This window comes from Saccopteryx bilineata, chromosome 10 (assembly GCF_036850765.1).
Source record: "Saccopteryx bilineata isolate mSacBil1 chromosome 10, mSacBil1_pri_phased_curated, whole genome shotgun sequence".
Taxonomy (NCBI): Eukaryota; Metazoa; Chordata; class Mammalia; order Chiroptera; family Emballonuridae; genus Saccopteryx; species Saccopteryx bilineata.
The window spans coordinates 37830765-37848676 of NC_089499.1; the positions used below are offsets into that span (position 1 = coordinate 37830765).

General features: G+C 39.3%; 1 protein-coding gene across 2 annotated transcripts in view; it reads right to left on the reverse strand.

The window, feature by feature from the left end:
• Positions 1–767: 767 nt before the first annotated feature.
• RYK (receptor like tyrosine kinase) overlaps positions 768–17912 on the reverse strand; it is a 107245-nt gene continuing 90100 nt past the window's right edge. For both annotated transcript variants that reach the window (XM_066245097.1, XM_066245096.1), the window contains exons 14-15: positions 2806–2942; positions 768–1871 (exon numbers count right to left, since the gene is read on the reverse strand). In XM_066245097.1, the coding sequence (XP_066101194.1) occupies positions 1760–1871; positions 2806–2942 (249 nt within the window). In that variant the 3' untranslated portion in view covers positions 768–1759. The remainder of the gene's footprint in view (positions 1872–2805; positions 2943–17912) is intronic.

Sequence of the window (17912 nt, forward strand, 5' to 3'; positions counted from 1 at the left end):
GCCTGCTAGAGCGTGTACTGTGTGAGCTATTTTTGCAAATGTGCTCATTTAAAAAGTGTCTATAGCCTGACCAGGCAGTGGTGCAGTGGATAGAGTGTCGGACTGGGATGCGGAGGACCCAGGTTCGAGACCCCAAGGTTGCCAGCTTGAGCGCAAGCTCATCTGGTGTGAGCAAAAAAGCTCACCAGCTTGAACCCAAGGTCGCTGGCTCAAGCAAGGGGTTACTCAGTGTGCTGAAGGCCTGCAGTCAAGGCACATATGAGAAAGCAATCAATGAACAACTAAGGTGTCACGATGAAAAACTGATGATTGATGCTTCTCTTCTCTCTCCATTCCTGTCTGTCTGTCCCTATCTATCCCTCTCTCTGTCCCTGTAAAAAAAAAAAAAAAAGAAGTGTCTATAACAGCAAAAGCCTCCAACTGCTGTGCATTCTCCTTGTACACCTATGAGGATGGGAGTAGGGGAGGCACCTTCAGACCTATCTATCCAGGAGGTCCACTCAACTTTGCATTAGGCCAACTATAACCAACCATCAGTAGTACATCCACACCCCTAATGTAATAGTTTCAGAGAACAGGTTCAGTGTTATATTACTTCTTTGTAATCTAATTCCAACTTTTTATCAAATCAGGAGTCTGAGCAGAGTTAGCTGTAATTGTATGGGGGACTGAGTGTAACACCCATGAAATGAAACATGGTTTCTACCTGTTGCATGTTCAAAGACTCACCTAATCACTGATTAGGAATGATATTGCCAATACTGCCATAATATAAAACAAATCCTTTAATTCTTCAAGTTTTAAAAAAAACAACAAAACAATTTTATACTTAAGCCAGCTTTGAAGATATGCACAAAATTTACCAGTTTACGTTTTTTAACCCACAACTCAAGCACCCACTCTGTGCATAGCACTATTCTAGGTGCAATAAAAGGGATTCTTGACCATAGAAACGTGACTTCACTTCCTGAAATTGTATAATATTATCACCTTTCCCAGACAGTATAAATAAACAGAATCACCACTCCTTATTACTGACCTGCCCCAAACTCACTTCTGGCTCATGGAAAGGCTAATTTCTGCCAAACTTAAGCTGTTTCACTGAACTCAACTCCTACTTCCTCCAAAATAAAAAAACAACTCTTTTTCATTAAAAAAGTAAAATCAAAAAGAAATAATTTTCCACAAAAGGGCAATTTCTGTTTCTAATCATTATTTTTTAAATTTCTTTTTTTACTCTAGCTTTGTTTTCTTCCTCTAATACTGCCTTTTCCTGTACAAGGCAAACCAGACTTCTTTTTATGTTATTTTTCTTTTCCTAAGAAAAAGTACTGCATCTCAAAGACAAACCATTCCCAAGACCAGTGATAAATATTTTTAAAACATTACCTTGATGAAGTAAAAAAATAAAAAAGCAGTTGGCACTAAGACAGCTATTCCAAGTGTTTAAACAATTTAAAAAACTGTTTATTTATTTTTTAAGAATGTACCCCTAGTCCAAAGTAACTATGTTTTAAAATTTTTTTGGCCAAAAAATTTACAAAAACCTTTTCAGTTCAACCTAATAAAAGTGATATCTAGAAAATATTCCATATTAAGTCTGTCTTAGAAAGTTCAGGTTCTAAAGCACTCCTAAGGCACGGGGTTCTGGAAGTGGCTGTGCTTCTGCAGCGCTGCATGGTGGGTAAAGCGTCCGTGACTAGCCGCGAGGGAGCCCGCCGGGCAGCTCCCGCCCAGTGCTGCGGGACTGGACCAGGAGTCACACATAGGCCCCCAGGGCCGCGTGGAACTCGGTGAGACACTGTACCAGCTGCTGGAACTTGGGCCTCTCTTCTGGGTCTAAGGCCCAGCAACAAGCCATCACAGCAAATCTGTGGGGTGACAAAAACGGAAAATTTAGCTAGTGATGACACAGTACTTGGAACTTTTCAGTCAAATCAATGACAGTTATGCTCTGTCAACGTGTGGGTGTGGAGAGGAGGACATATTAAAAATCAGTCAATATTACTATCTGTTGGAAGTTCTAAAATAAAGAAGCTAAAACGAGCTACCTGGGATTTCTGTGTGGATTTCACTTCTTCATGAGAGCATATTAAAATATATCAGCATATACGGATATTCCATGTAAATAAATACCTGTGTTATCCTGCACGTAACACTCTGAGGAGAAGAACTGGAAGGAAGAGGAAGCTTCTCTAAGCTCTAATAACCTTGGATCTACAGTAAAATCAGTGCACAGCTGTCACCTTGTCAGGGTGGAGACACCTCCAGGGGATTCCCGAACCGAGGCCACACTCGCCTGTCCACCTCATCACCCCCGGCGAGCCTCCAGCCCACCTCAATCCCACTACAGGGGAAGATTAGCTACGTGATGAAAGCAGGAAACAGGAACTTTCTCACTTGCTAGCCCCAAACATCTTCCTTGTACGTCAACTGACACAGCAAGATGGCAATGAGAACGACTTTTTAAAATTAAGGATGTCCTTAAGGCTTTACAAACAAGTCAGTCGTTACCCTACACAGAATAACCCACATAATACTCACTGTTTTCTCACTACGTAACTTAGCCTCTTGGAGTATTTACTACAAATTTAAGATGCAGAAAGCCCTAATGTCAAATGCACTGAAGAACAAGTGCAGCTGCAAATGAACAAGTGCAGCTAATGTTGTGGTTTTCTAGAAGAGTCTAATTCAAGTCCGAAGAGTATTTATTCACAAAAGGGAAGTCTCTGGACGCCTGCTCTTTTTTCATACCAACACTGTAGAAAGAATGAAACCCACGTCTTCAAACTCAGAAAAACTTACAGTTCATCAGGACAGTTGATAGGCTGGGCTATTCGGTAGCCATCTTTCAGGTACGCGGCCATCTCAAAGGGGTCGATGTCCACATAGGGCGTTTGGCCCAGAGTCATGAGCTCCCACAGCGTCACTCCGAAGGCCCACTAACAAGAGAGTAGCAACAGAGGAGGGGACATATAAAACACTTGTCAGAGTGCTGCTGTCTCTGGCCATGTATGGGCCAAGAAGAGCAGATCAAGTTCTCTTAAGGAAAGCAAAATACTACCTACCATCCCCGGTTAATTTATCTTGCTGGGACAGAGAAAGGCATTTTAATGAAGGCACCCTTTAATGTGAATATTATTAATGTACATTCTAAGGTAATTTGATCCATTGGAAAGAACTGCTTTTACTGTTGAGTATAAGTCCCAACGCCCAAAACTGTTATAGATTTTCCTAACGTGAAAATTTGTTACTTTAAATACTGTAGTTCGTATGCACAACTGAGAAATGGAAAATGACTATAACTTTAGCCTAACTGGAGGGAAGATGTCATGGATTTTTACTATATTCAAATATTTTAAATTAACAGGTGAAAGTATCCTGAGAAAATATCTTCCAACCTTGCTTGAACAGATCAGATTTATTTAAAAGCAACATGTGAACTATTGGCAGAGGTAGAAATTATACGCATGGCAACTGCTCACTCCCGACCCAACTGCGTCACTGGCTCCTGGGAGTGTGTGGAGGGCAGGCAGTGTGTCCACACCGACCCAACTGCGTCACACTGGCTCCTGGGAGTGTGTGGAGGGCAGGCAGTGTGTCCACACCGACCCAACTGTGTCACACTGGCTCCTGGGAGTGTGTGGAGGGCAGGCAGTGTGTCCACACCGACCCAACCGCGTCACTGGCTCCTGGGAGTGTGTGGAGGGCAGGCAGTGTGTCCACACCGACCCAACCGCGTCACTGGCTCCTGGGAGTGTGTGGAGGGCAGGCAGTGTGTCCACACCGACCCAACTGCGTCACTGGCTCCTGGGAGTATGTGGAGGGCAGGCAGTGTGTCCACACCGACCCAACTGCGTCACACTGGCTCCTGGGAGTGTGTGGAGGGCAGGCAGTGTGTCCACACCGACCCAACTGCGTCACACTGGCTCCTGGGAGTGTGTGGAGGGCAGGCAGTGTGTCCACACCGACCCAACTGCGTCACACTGGCTCCTGGGAGTGTGTGGAGGGCAGGCAGTGTGTCCACACCGACCCAACTGCGTCACACTGGCTCCTGGGAGTGTGTGGAGGGCAGGCAGTGTGTCCACACCGACCCAACCGCGTCACACTGGCTCCTGGGAGTGTGTGGAGGGCAGGCAGTGTGTCCACACCGACCCAACTGCGTCACACTGGCTCCTGGGAGTGTGTGGAGGGCAGGCAGTGTGTCCACACTGACCCAACCGCGTCACACTGGCTCCTGGGAGTGTGTGGAGGGCAGGCAGTGTGTCCACACCGACCCAACCGCGTCACACTGGCTCCTGGGAGTGTGTGGAGGGCAGGCAGTGTGTCCACACCGACCCAACCGCGTCACACTGGCTCCTGGGAGTGTGTGGAGGGCAGGCAGTGTGTCCACACCGACCCAACCGCGTCACACTGGCTCCTGGGAGTGTGTGGAGGGCAGGCAGTGTGTCCACACCGAGCTGCTGCCACGGTGCCAGGCACGATGCACCACAGGGACTCCCGCTGAGCTGCTGCCACATGTACACCATGGTAATGCATGTATTTATGAGTCTTTTAAAGTTTTAGATGTCTTGAATTCCTTGTCTTGCTTAATTTTCACAACAACCTGTAAAACCATTGGCAGCTGACTACAGGTGAAAAACTGAGGGTCAGAGAAGTAACTTGACAGAAAATTTTTTTGAGTAAATGAGAAAATGGAAAAGGGGGTAAAAAAAAGCAAAAACAGGTTCATTTATAAAATCTAAGCACAGTGCATTAAATTTTGTTATTATTTTTCAATAACATGATCCAGAAATACTCCCTAAAATACACAGTTTTCAAAAAACCTTATATTGGCCCTGGCCGGCTGGCTCAGTGGTTGAGCGTTGGCCTGGCGTTTGGAAGTCCCAGAATTTGATTCCCAGTCAGGGCACACAGAAGAGACCACCTGCTTCTCCATTCTTCTTCCCCCTGCCCCCTCATCTATCTATCTCTCTCTCTCTCTCTCTCTCTTCTCCCGCAGCCATGGCTCAAATGGTTTGAGCATAAGTTGGTCCCAGGCACTGAGGATGGCTTCATGGCCTCCCCTTAGGAGCTAAAAATATCTCAGCTGCTGAGCAATGGAGCAGCAGCCCAAAAGGGCAGAGCATCCCCTGGTAGGGGGCTTGCTGGTTGGATCTTGGTCTGGGAGCATGTGGGAGTCTGTCTCTGACTCTCTGCTTCTCACTTAATAAAAATAAATAAATAAATAAATAAATAAATAACCTTACATTAATGAACAATGGCTTTATTTCTTATAATCGATGTAAACAAGAAAACAATGAAATAATATAGACTACAGTATATTTTATTTTTTTCATTTAGTTAGAGGAGGGAAGGTCTAGACAGACTCCTCCTGCATGTGCCCTGACCAGGATTCACCTGGCCAAGTCCCCTAGGGGGTGATGCTCTGCCCATTTGGGGCCCTTGTTCCATTGCAACCGGAGCCATTTTTTAACGCCTGAGGCAGAGGCTATAACGCCACCCGCAGCGACTGGGGCCAACTTGTTCTAATGGAGCCTTGTCTGCAGGAGGGGAGGGGAGAAGAGAGAGAGAAAGAGAGAAGCGAAAGGGGGAGGAGTGAAGAAACAAATGAGCACTTTCTCTGTGTGCCCTGACTAGGAATCGAACCAGACATTCACATGCTGGGCTGACGCTCTACCACTGAGCCAATTGGCCAGGGCTATTTTAAAAACTGCTAGTGGAGAGGCCCTGGCCGGTTGGCTCAGTGGTAGAGCGATGGCCTGGCGTGCAGAATTCCTGGGTTTGATTCCCGGCCAGGGCACACAGGAGAAGCGCCCATCTGCTTCTCCGCCACTCCCCCTCTCCTTCCTCTCTGTCTCTTCCCCTCCCACAGCCAAGGCTCCATTGGAGCTGAGTTGGCCTGGGTGCTGAGGATGGCTCTGTGGCCTCTGCCTCAGGCGCTAGAATGGCTCTGGTTGCAATAGAGCGACGCACCAGATGGGCAGAGCGTCGCCCCCTGGTGGGTGTGCTGGGTGGATTCTGGTTAGGCGCATGTGGGAGTCTGTATCCAACTTCAGAAAAATACAGGAAAAACAAAACAACAAAACCTGCTAGTGGAGAATACTATACCAAACCAAAATATACTTCAAAAATATAACCAAAATACAGAGATTTTCAGAGAAATAAAAGCTGAAAGCATGTCACCAGCAACCCTGCATTGCAAGAACATGAGAGAAGTTCTTCATGTAGAAAAAAAAAAAAACACACCAGAGTAAAATCTGGACCCACACAAAGAATGAAGAAGTCCTGAAAACATGTAACAAAACTAGGTATTTTTTCCTTATGTAAAAATTTCCTTCTTAGATAATTTAAAACAAAAACAGCAATAATATTTTGTGGGGTTTATAATACAGTGTGTCCGTAAAGTCATGGTGCACTTTTGACCAGTCACAGGAAAGCAACAAAAGATGATAGAAATGTGAATTCTGCACCAAATAAAAGGAAAACCCTCCCAGTTTCTGTAGGATGATGTGGCAGCATGTGTGCATGTGCAGATGATGACATAACACCGTGTATACAGCAGAGCAGCCCATGGCCATGCCAGTCAAGATGTGAACGGTACAAAGGAAAGTTCAGTGTGTTCTGTGGCTCGCTAAATTTGAATCCGTGACCAAAGTACAACGTGAATATCGGCGCGTTTATAACAAAGCGCCACCACATAGGAGTAACATTACTCGGTGGGATAAGCAGTTGAAGAAAACCGGCAGTTTGGTGGAGAAACCCCGTTCTGGTAGGCCATCAATCAGTGATGAGTCTGTAGAGGTTATACGGGATAGCTACCTAAGGAGCCCTAAAAAATCTGTGTGTGAGCCCACATCGAACTGCACTGAATAGGTATGAAACTGGGAGAGTTTTCCTTTTATTTGGTGAGATTTCACATTTCTATCGTCTTTTGTTGCTTTCCTGTGACCGGTCAAAAGTGCCCCATGACTTTACGGACACACTGTATATAGAGAAGTACGCCGTATGCCCACAATAGCACTAAGGATGGAAAGGAATGAGTGAAAATATTACACTGTAAGCTGCTTATATTAAACATGATGTGGCATAATATTATTTGAAAGTAGGTCTAGGATCAGTGGTAGTCAACCTGGTCCCTACCACCCACTAGTGGGCATTCAGCTTTCATAGTGAGTGGTAGCAGAGCAACCAAAGTATAAATAAAAAGATAGATTTAACTATAGTAAGTTGTTTTATAAAGATTTATTCTGCCAAACAGAGAAAATCTGACCAAAGTACTTGGTAAGTAATTATTATTATTTGCTTTAACTTGCTATAACTCTGCTTTATAAATTTTATAAAGTAAAGTTACTTTCCTACTTTATAAATCACCATTACTGTTGAACTGGTGGGTGGTTAGAAGATTTTACTACTAACAGAGATAGACAAGTGGGCGGTAGGTATAAAAAGGTTGACTACCCCTGGTCTACATAGTAAACTCTAGAACACAGTTCTCAACCCTCTCTACCACTAGATGCCCTGTGTTGTGATAACTGAAAATGCCTCCAGATATTGCCAGATGTCCCCTGGCCAAAGGGTGTGTGTGTGTGTGTGTGTGTGTGTGTGTGTGTGTGATGGGGGATAAACTGCTCCAGTTGAGAACCACTAAGGTAGACTGATCAAATAAAAAGACACAAATTACCACTATCAGGAATGAGAGAGGGAATGGCATTACAGATCCTACAGATATCAAAAAATATTACGAACTCAATTTTATGTATATAAACTTAACAACTTAGATGAACAAATTCCTTGAAATACACAAATTACCAAAACAGACACAAGAACAAATAGAAAATCTTTATAACCCTATATCTATTAAAGAAATTGAGTTCATAATTAAAAATCTTTCCAAAAAAAGCTCTGAGTCCAAGCAGTCTCACTGGGTGAATTCTATCAAACTTGAAAGGAAAAAGTAATGCCAGTTGGTCTGAGTTTCCTAGGGCTGCCACAACAAAGCACAACAAACGGGTGACTTACACCACAGAATTTAGTTTCTCACAGTTCTGCAGGCTTGAAGTCCAAAACTGAGGTGTCAGCAGGGCTGTGCCCCAGCTGAGGCCTGTGCGGCACATCTTGCCTTGCCAATTCCTTAGCTCTGGTGGTTTGCTGGTGATCCTTAATGTTACCTGTTTTGCAACTACAACATTTCAAACTCTGCCTCTGTCCTCATGCCATTCTCCTCTCGAATGTTGTCTCTTCTTGTAAGGATGTTAGTCACGTTGGATTCAAGACCACCCTAAATGAGTATCACTTCATCTTAACATTTTATCTCCAATGACCCTGTTTCCAAATAAGGTCATATTCTGAGGTCCTAGGGGTTAGGACTTCAACCTATTGTGTGTGGGCACACACAATTCAACCCACAACACACTCTTACGTAGGCTCTTTCAGAAGGGAATACGTCTCAGTTCATTCTAAGGCTAGCATTACCCTAAATACCAAAAGGCAACAGTACAGCCTTTTGGAATTTATTATCTTTTTCATTAACAGTGACCATCAGGGAGGAACAACCCCATCCTTGAGGTCTGTGTTTTTGGTGGGGGTGGAGGTGGTGGAGGAGACAGGGAACTTATGGAGATGGGTGTACAAATTTTAAATTCATAGAGACAGAGCCTACTAGAATTTTGCTTAAACCTACTGGCTTAAGGGGAATGTCCTATTCTGCTTAAAAATGAAAAAAAAAAGTCAAATTAATAAAAGTTAAACGAAGCTGTTTGCTTACATATAGGTGTTTGTCTACCTTAATACCTTATGCTCTATGAACATTTAGTTCTAAACGTGATTAGTACATGTAATGGTTTTTAAATAGTGTCCAATTTCCATAGGGAAGGTGGTTTACTACAGAGAACAGAGCCCAAAGAGGTGAAACTGGTTAGAAGGGAGTTCTCACCCCTTCTTCGGGAGATGAGTCTGTTCTTATTCACTGACTGTGGTAGAAGCTGTGGGGAAGACATAACCAATCCAAAGAAGATTTTGGAGGAATAAACAATGCGAAGTAGAAACAAATGGATACTGCCACTTTGTACAGGGAAAACTGGACCCACTGACAAGGGAGAAACATTCTAACAACTTCACACAATAGAGGACTTGCATAGTAATGCTGGTGATGTCTGAGACCTGAAATGCATACAGGTACCATAACAGCACAATAAGCCAACTTCAAAAAATTACTTCTTTCATGTTGTTTTGTCCACATTATTATCGCTGGGTCTTCATCTAATGTTCTATTAAAAATCGCAATACCAATAAACACCAAAAAAAGACAATAAAGCCAAAGGGTACACTGTGGTTTCATTTCCTTAAAAGCCAACAAGTTATTTATAACATGTTGGCTCACCAACGCTTTAAAAAAAATCAAGACCAATAGCACTAGGATGATTTGTGGAAAACTTGCTTTCTAAAGTCTTTTGATAACTGAACCATTTAAAATTTAGAAAGACTTACTCTTTAATTTCCTTTTGTTTGACGTCATTGGAAAGGGCATGATAAGAAGGTCAAGTTGTTTTTTCCAGAGTTTTATAAAAGGCTGTTGCTACTGTTAGAAGGGTCTCAAGGTCTGGGACATTCTTACTAAATGCTATTCTTTCTAAATGTTAAAATGAAGTAGAATACTATGCAGATACAGCTGTAAACAGGATGACCTGACAGGAACTCAACCAGATAAGTACAGCCAACTGCAAAGAAGAAATCAACATGTAATTGACCAAATAGTGGATATAAGAAATGGCTAACCCTCCCTGCAGACCTTTGGTTATGAATCCCATCTCCCTTACTTGCTGCAAGTACATAAAACTTCCTTGCAACAACCAACCTGTTTTAGTAACACTGTGTCCATTTAAAGAATATTTAGAGAACAAACTTTATTTATCTTATATCTCTTTTCCCAACCTGTTACCTTAAAGCTTCTTAATATATTGGATACAAAACATTTTTTTCACTAGCAACGTATTCTGATGTGACTTGTCAAAACTATATAAATAAAATTATTTTTTAGTGTATAATGTAGTGTTCACTAAAGTTGGGGCTTTTAAGAGATTTCCATTCTGTTACTTTAGGAATTTATAATACAATGCTGGCCTCGGTGTACTATATATGATGAGAAGACTTTTTTGTCCAATTTTCAGTTATTTCATCTGACCCCAATAAAAGCATAATTAAGTGTTTTTCAGCTAGGCCTTTCTGTTAATATTAGGAACCTAACACAACTTTCTCATGGAAATGGGCTCAGATGACCAAAGTGCAATTACTTTATTTTGGGCCAAGTGCTTGACAAGCTTGACTAATGAGAAGAGCCATTTGGGGTGTATGTTTAAAGCATGGATTCCCCCGTCCTAGCCTAAAAGTTCCAAAGCGTGGAATGCAGTATTTTTAACAAAAGTCCTAGGTGCATCTTAAGGTCCAACAAATTTAGGAACTGGTGTTAGATATGTTAGGTGGTCATATAACAAAGACAGCTTTGTTTATTGTTGTGTGGCTGACATACAAGGAACTGCACATAAAATATTGTGTATCTTAAATCCTGACATGTCTATACCCTTGAAACCACTGCCAGAATCAAGATAACAAACATATCTGTCGCCTCCAAAGGTACGTCCTGCTCTAATCTTTTCCTCTCACCTCTACCATCCCCAAGTAACTGCTTTCTGTCATTGTAGATTAGTTTGGATTTTCTACAATTATATAAATGTAATCACTTAAACTGTACACTTTTTTTCTTGCCTAGCTTCTTTAACTCAGAATGACAATTCTGAGATTCATCCATGGTACAGAATGTTTCAACAATTCATCCCTTTGCATTGTCGAATTAAGTAGTCCACTGTATGAATATAGCGATTTATTTATCCATTTACCTGTTGATGGACATCTGGATTATTTACAGGTTCAAGCTACTAAAAATAAAGCTATAAACATTTGTGCACAAGTAGTGGTAAGGACATATGCTTTCATTTATCTACCAGCAAAATGGATATGGTACATATGTATTTAACTTCTCAAGAAAGCGCCAACTGTTTTCCAAAATGAATGTACCATATTAGATTTCTACCAGCAGTGTAAGAGACCTATATGCCCTCTATATCTTTGCAAGCACTTCAATCCTCTCAATTTTAGTCATATTGAATGGGTGTGTATTTGTGGTTGGTTTACATTTTCCTAATGACTAATGCCAATAACCATATTTTCATGTGCTTACATGCTATTTGTACATCTTGGCTGGTGAAGTGTCTGTTCAAATATTTTGCGCATTTTAATACTGGATTGCTTTTCTATTACTGAGTTTTGAGAGTTCTTTTATATATTCTGCATATATATATGTCCTTTATCAGATATATGATTTGTAAATATTTTCTCCAAGTGTGACTTGTCTTTTCTCTTAACACTGTATTTCAGAAAGCACAAATTATAAATTTTGATAAAGTCTAACTTGTACTTTAATACATCTTGGTGTATTATCTATGAAATATTTGTTTAACGCAAAAGCCCAAGATTTTCTATGTCTCTTTCATAGGTTTTATAGTTTTAGACCTTACATTTGGTCTGTAGTCTATTTTGAGTTAACTTTTGTATATGGAGCAAGGTACGGGATTAAAGTTCATTTTCTGTAGCTGGATATCCAGGTGCTCCAGGGCTGTGTGTTTAAAAGATAAACCTTTCTCACTGAATTGCCTTTGAACTTTTGTTGCAAATTAGTTGTTCATACATATGTGGGCCAATTATTAATTAGATACTTTATTCTGGTCCCACTGATCCATCTGTCTACTTTAATGCCAACACCACATTGTCTTGTTTACTGTAATTTGTAATCAGACCTCCAACTTTGTTAACTTTTCAAAGTTGTTTTGGCTATTCTAAGACCTTTGCATGTTTATATCTATTTTTGAAATCAACTTGTCAATTTCTACCAAAAAATGAAAACAAATAGCCTGACAAGATTTTCTTTAGGACTGTGTTGAATTTATAGATCAACTTGGAGACAATGAACATCTTAATATTTTGAGTTTTCTAACCAATAAATAAGGTCTACCTCTCCATTATCTATTTTTATTGGTCTTTAATTTCTCTGTAGAATGTTTTATATTTTCATTCTGTAGGTCACATATTTCATCAGATATATTCCTAAGAACTTCATATTTTTGATGCTTTCATGTTTTGAAAAACTTTATTTTCTGATTTTCCATTATTAGTATATAGAAATATAACTGATTATTGTACACTGCTCTTGTATCCTGTAATCTTATTAAACTTATTTGTTAGTTCTAGGAGCTATTTTGTACATCACATTGGATTTTCCTCATACGTGATCATATCCACAAACAGCTACTTCTTCCTATCCAATTTTTTATTTCTTTTTCTTGCCTTAGTGCACTGGCTAAAACCTCAAGTACAATACTAAAGAGAAGTGATGAGAATGGGCTTCCTTGTTTCTGTTACTAGGTCAAGAGAACTCAGTCTTACCACATTAAGTATAATATTAGCTATAGGTTTTCATTTTTGTAGATGCCCTTTATCAGACTGAGGAAGTTCTATACCCAGGTGCTAGGATTTTTTATTAGGAACGAATTTTGAACTCTCTTCCAATATTTTCCTGAATCTATTGAGATGATATACTTGTTTGTTTGTCTTTAATATATTAATATAGTAAATTGTCCTATTTGATTTTCAAGTGGTAAAACAAATGTTATTCTTGAGATAAAGCCTATGTGGTCATACTATTTTTTAAAAAATATTTTTGGATTTCCCAAACTTTTGGTTAAAATTTTTGAGTCTATGATCATGAAGAATAATGAGCTGTAGTTTTCTTCTGATCATTGGTCTGGTGTTGTTTCAGGTAATGCTGCCCTCGTTAAGATGAATTAGAAAGTATTCATTCCTCAATTTTCTGAAAATTTGTAGTTTTTATTATCTCTTCTTGAAATGTTTGGAGGCACTCAACAGTGCCCTAACTTCACTATGGACCCAGAGTTTTCTTTTAGGACAGGCTTTTAAATAAAAATTCAATTTCTTTCATAAATACAGGGCTATTCTGGTTATCCACTACACTTCAGTGAGCTTTGAAAATTTTTATCTTCCAAAGAATTTGTCCATTTCACCTATGTGTCTGAATTTATTAGGAAAAAAGTTGTTTATAATATTCTGCTATGTAATAACTGTGACAATCTGTAATATTACCTCTCATGTGTCATATATTAATTTACAACTTATTTTCCTAATTAGTCTGGCAAGAGATTTATCATTAATGATATACTGAAAGAATTAAGCATTGGTTTCAACAATTTATTATTTTTCTGTTTCACATTTCACTGACTTCTACATAATCTTTATTTCCCTTCATTTACTTACTTGGAATTTAATTTGTACTTTTTCTAGCTTATTAAGGTGAAAACTAAGACCACTAATTTGAGATTTTTTTTTTAATATTGATGTTTAATAACAGATATGGCAAAAGTAGGTTTACAGTTATTTGTATAGAAAATATAATCTATATAAATAAAATGTAAATGTTCGTTTGTTTAAAATCTTAAATCTCTGAAAGATCTTCATCGATTGCTTTGAAATTCTGACACGTTGCATTCGAACATGCACGTTTTTATGTTTTTATATACCTACTATTATATAGATGTCACACCTGTGACAGGTAAAAACATGCTTTTTTGAAAAACAGCGCCATCTGTTGGACATAAAAGCAACACACATTATACAGTGGTACCTTGAGATACGAATTTAATTTGTTCTGTAACTGAGCTCATAGGTCAGTCAACTAGCATGTCAAACTGCTCATACTGGATCCATGCGCCAACACGCCAACTAGCGGCAGCTTCTTGAATCACAACTCGTATCGGAATTTCACTCGGATCTTGAACAAAACTACAGACTGAGTCACAGCTCGTATCTTAAAACATTTGTATGTTGGTCTGTTCGTATTGCAAGGTACCACTGTACTAAATATTTTACGATTCCACTTCAGTGTTATAGGAGAAATATAAATCACACACGGCTGAAGATATTTTCCATCAAATACGCAAGGAAAATTCAAATATGAACATGGATTTCACAGCAGAAATCTACAAAGAAGTGTTGATGATGATTGAAGATTTGTGCTTAGAAATCGCGAACAAAGTCCTCAATCAATTGGGAATGTCATCGCTGAATCGATCTGCTGCTGCTTCGTTTGATGTAGAATTGTCGTAAACAAAATTACAACACAGGTGATCTTTTGTTGTATGTGCAATCAAATATTCCTAAGCTAACGCTTGAGCAAAAAGGCATTTACGATCAAATAATGCAAACTGTCAATAATGGGGTTGGAGAAATCTACTTAGATGCGCCAGGAGGAAATGGTAAAACATTCCTAATTAGATTGATTCTGGCAGCAATTCGATCCCCAAATGACATAGCCTTAGCTCTTGTGTCGTCCAGAATAGCTGCGACATTGCTACCAGGTGGAAGAACAGCTCATTCTGCTTTGAAATTGCCATTGAACATGCAATTCATTGAAACTCCCACATGCAACATTTCCAAAGCATCTGGCACGGGAAAAGTATTGCAGAAATGCAAACTTATGGTTTGGGATGAATGCACAATGGTGCACAAAAAAATCGCTTAAGGCTCTTGATGTATCATTGCAAGATTTGCGTAAAAACATTGGACCATTTGGGAACACATTAATATTGCTTGCAGGAGATTTCAGGCAAACATTACCTGTAATTCCTCGATCGACACCAACGGATGAAATAAATGCTTGCCTGGAATACTCTACTTTGTGGCAACATGTAAAGACGTTAAAATTAACTACAAATATGCATGTCCAGCTGCAAAATAATCGATCAGATATTCTCACATCAATTGCTGGAAATTAGGAACGGAAAGGTGCCAGTTGATCTGACTTCAGGATAAATTTCATTGCCTCATAACTTCTGCAATTTAGTGACATCAAAAGAAGAACTGGTTGAAAAAGTATTTCGCAATATTCAAACCAATTATAAGAATCACAATTGGCTGAGTGAACGAGCTATTTTTGCGGCCAAGAACAAAGAGGTCTACGAACTTAACAATATTATTCAGTCTAACATTCAAAGCGAGGCAGTCACATACAAGTCCACCGACACTGTTGTGGAAGTAGATGAAGTGGTTAATTATCCAACAGTATTTTTTAATTCACTTGATCTGCCAGGGATGCCACCACACGTACTGCAATTGAAAAGAAGCGTGCCAATTATCATGTTACGAAATATCAACCAGCCAAAGCTTTGCAATGGCATGTGGCTTGCAGTAAAAAAATTAATGAGCAATGTTGTAGAAGCAACAATCTTGACAGGACCTTTCAAAGGTGAAGATGTCCTCATTCCTCGCATTCCTATGATTCCAACAGATAACCCATTTCAACTTAAGAGATTGCAGTTCCCAATTTGATTGGCATTTGCAATCACCATCAACAAAGCTTAGGGCCAATCTTTAGAATTGTGCGGTTTAGATCTAGTCATGGATTGCTTCTCACATGAACAATTATATGTTGCATGTTCTAGAGTCGGCAAACCAGACAATATATCTGCACAGACAATGGAACAACAAAAAATATTGTATACCCACAAGCATTGTGAAATTAAACATATTAGAAACGTGCGCTTTCTCTTTTCTTTCTTTTCCATTTAACCAGACTGAGCCACAGCAACACGTGGCCGAGTACAGCTAGTAATTAATAAAATAAGTTGTTTCATGTACTCACACTTTAAACCTACTTTGCCCCACCCTGTATGTCCCCCTTAAGCACCATCCCAAAATTTTTGAAATGTGTTTTAAATTCAATTCTAAATATTATATATTTTCCCTTTTGCTTTCTTCTTTGACACATGAGTTATCTGGAAATGTATTATTTAGTTTCTAAATACCTGGGATATTCTAGATTCCTGTATTTGATTTTTAAATTAATTACATTGTGTTCACAAAATCCTCCTTTGTATGAATCAAATCCTTTTAAATTTATTGATTTGTTTTATTGCCCAGAATAAGGTCTAGCTTAGTAAATATTCCATGTACACTTGAAAAGAATATGCATTCTGCTATTGTTGGAAAAGAATGTTCTGGATTTGTTAAGTAGATCCATGTTGGTTGATAACTGTCACTCAACTTACTGATTTTCTACCTGATGAATTATTGAGAGGCACTGAGATGTTTCCAATTATCTTTTAAAGAGATTTAAATAATAAGAAGAAAATCTTACATATTACCTATGTAGTTACCATTTCTGGTATCCTTTGTCCCTTTGTATAGATCCGTATTTCCATGGAGTATTTTTGGTTCCTAAAGAATTTCCTCTAATATTTCTCATAGTATGGGTCTGCTGGTGATGAATTCCTTTAGCTATTATATTTCTAAAAAAGTCTTTATTTCGCCCTCATTTTTGAGAGATACTTTCCCTGGGTATAGAATTGTATATGTTAATAGTTTTTTCTTACAGTACTTTAAAGATGTTGCTTTACTGTCTTCTCCCTTGTACTGCATCCAATGAGAAATTTGCTGCCATACTTTCCTTGGATCCTCTGTTAATATATTAACATGGTTTTTTTTTTCCTCTTTATGACCAGTTTTGAAGAATTTGGTTATAATGCACTATGGTTTAGTTTCTTCAGAATTCCTGTATTTGGGGTTTGTTGAGTTCTTAAATTTGTGGGTTTATAGTTTTCAACAAATTTAAAAACATTTCAGTTGTTATTTCTTCCTCATTCTTTCTGTCCACCCTGCAGCCTCTACTCCATGTCTTCGGGGACCTCAATTACACATATATTCAGCAAAGTGATGCTGTCCAACAGCTCAATGAGAGATCCTTCTTCAAGAATTTTCTGTATTTTCTCTCTCCTTCTAGCTCTTGTTTTACTCCTGTCTCAGAAAGGAGGTATACATCCTCCTGTGCCATGACTGTTCCTTTACCTGGATGCCTGGCTGCATTCGCTCATCATCTCTTGGGCCTCCCCTCAAATAACCAACATGTCCAATGTCCCTCTCCCAATTGCTTCCCTGGCCTAAAATACAAAACAAACCACCCCATATAATAAAACAAAAGACAAAAATAACAAAATAAAGCCTCTCTTGATCCTGCTGTCCCATCAAGCGATGATCCTTTCATTCTTCTGCATAGCAGAACTTCAAAGTATAATCTATTTATTGCCAACACTGTCTCAACTTCCACAGAGCCCTCAACAATCACATCTCTCTTTAATGATTTACTAAACCTGCTTGTTCAAAAGCCACCACCCCAATTATTTCCTCATTCTTTCTGAACACTGCAGATATGTTTATAGACTAGATTCTTCTTGAAACTATTTCTTTCCTTGGTTTCTGTGATACAGAATTCTCTGGATTCTCTCTGTATTTTTGTTTTCTTTCTTTCTTTTCTCACTAATTAAAAATAAACATTCCCTACCCCCTTGGTTTTCTTCTCTCTATATTTCACTGCTTCAGGGATCAAGTACTCTTGTTCATCCAATCATCGCTTTTCAAAATCTGATGTCTAATTTCTAATAATCTGCTTCTATGCCTTTCCAAAATTGCAGACCCACATTCCACCTATCAGTATCTTGAACTCAACATCAGTCATCAAATTTTCCCCAAACCAGATATTCTACCTGCTATCCTAAGTCTTGTTGCATCTTCACAGTGACTCAGGATTTACTAAACAAAAGCACTAATCAAAGATTGCACTCAAGTTATCAAAAACAGGGGCCCTGGGTAAAAAGGCAGAGTAGACATCTATGAAGTATGTCTAATAATTAAAGGGGGCTAGGGGAACCAGGCCACAAAGGTGAATTAATAAATAATTTTTTTTTTCATTTTTCTGAAGCTGGAAACAGGGAGAGACAGTCAGACAGACTCCC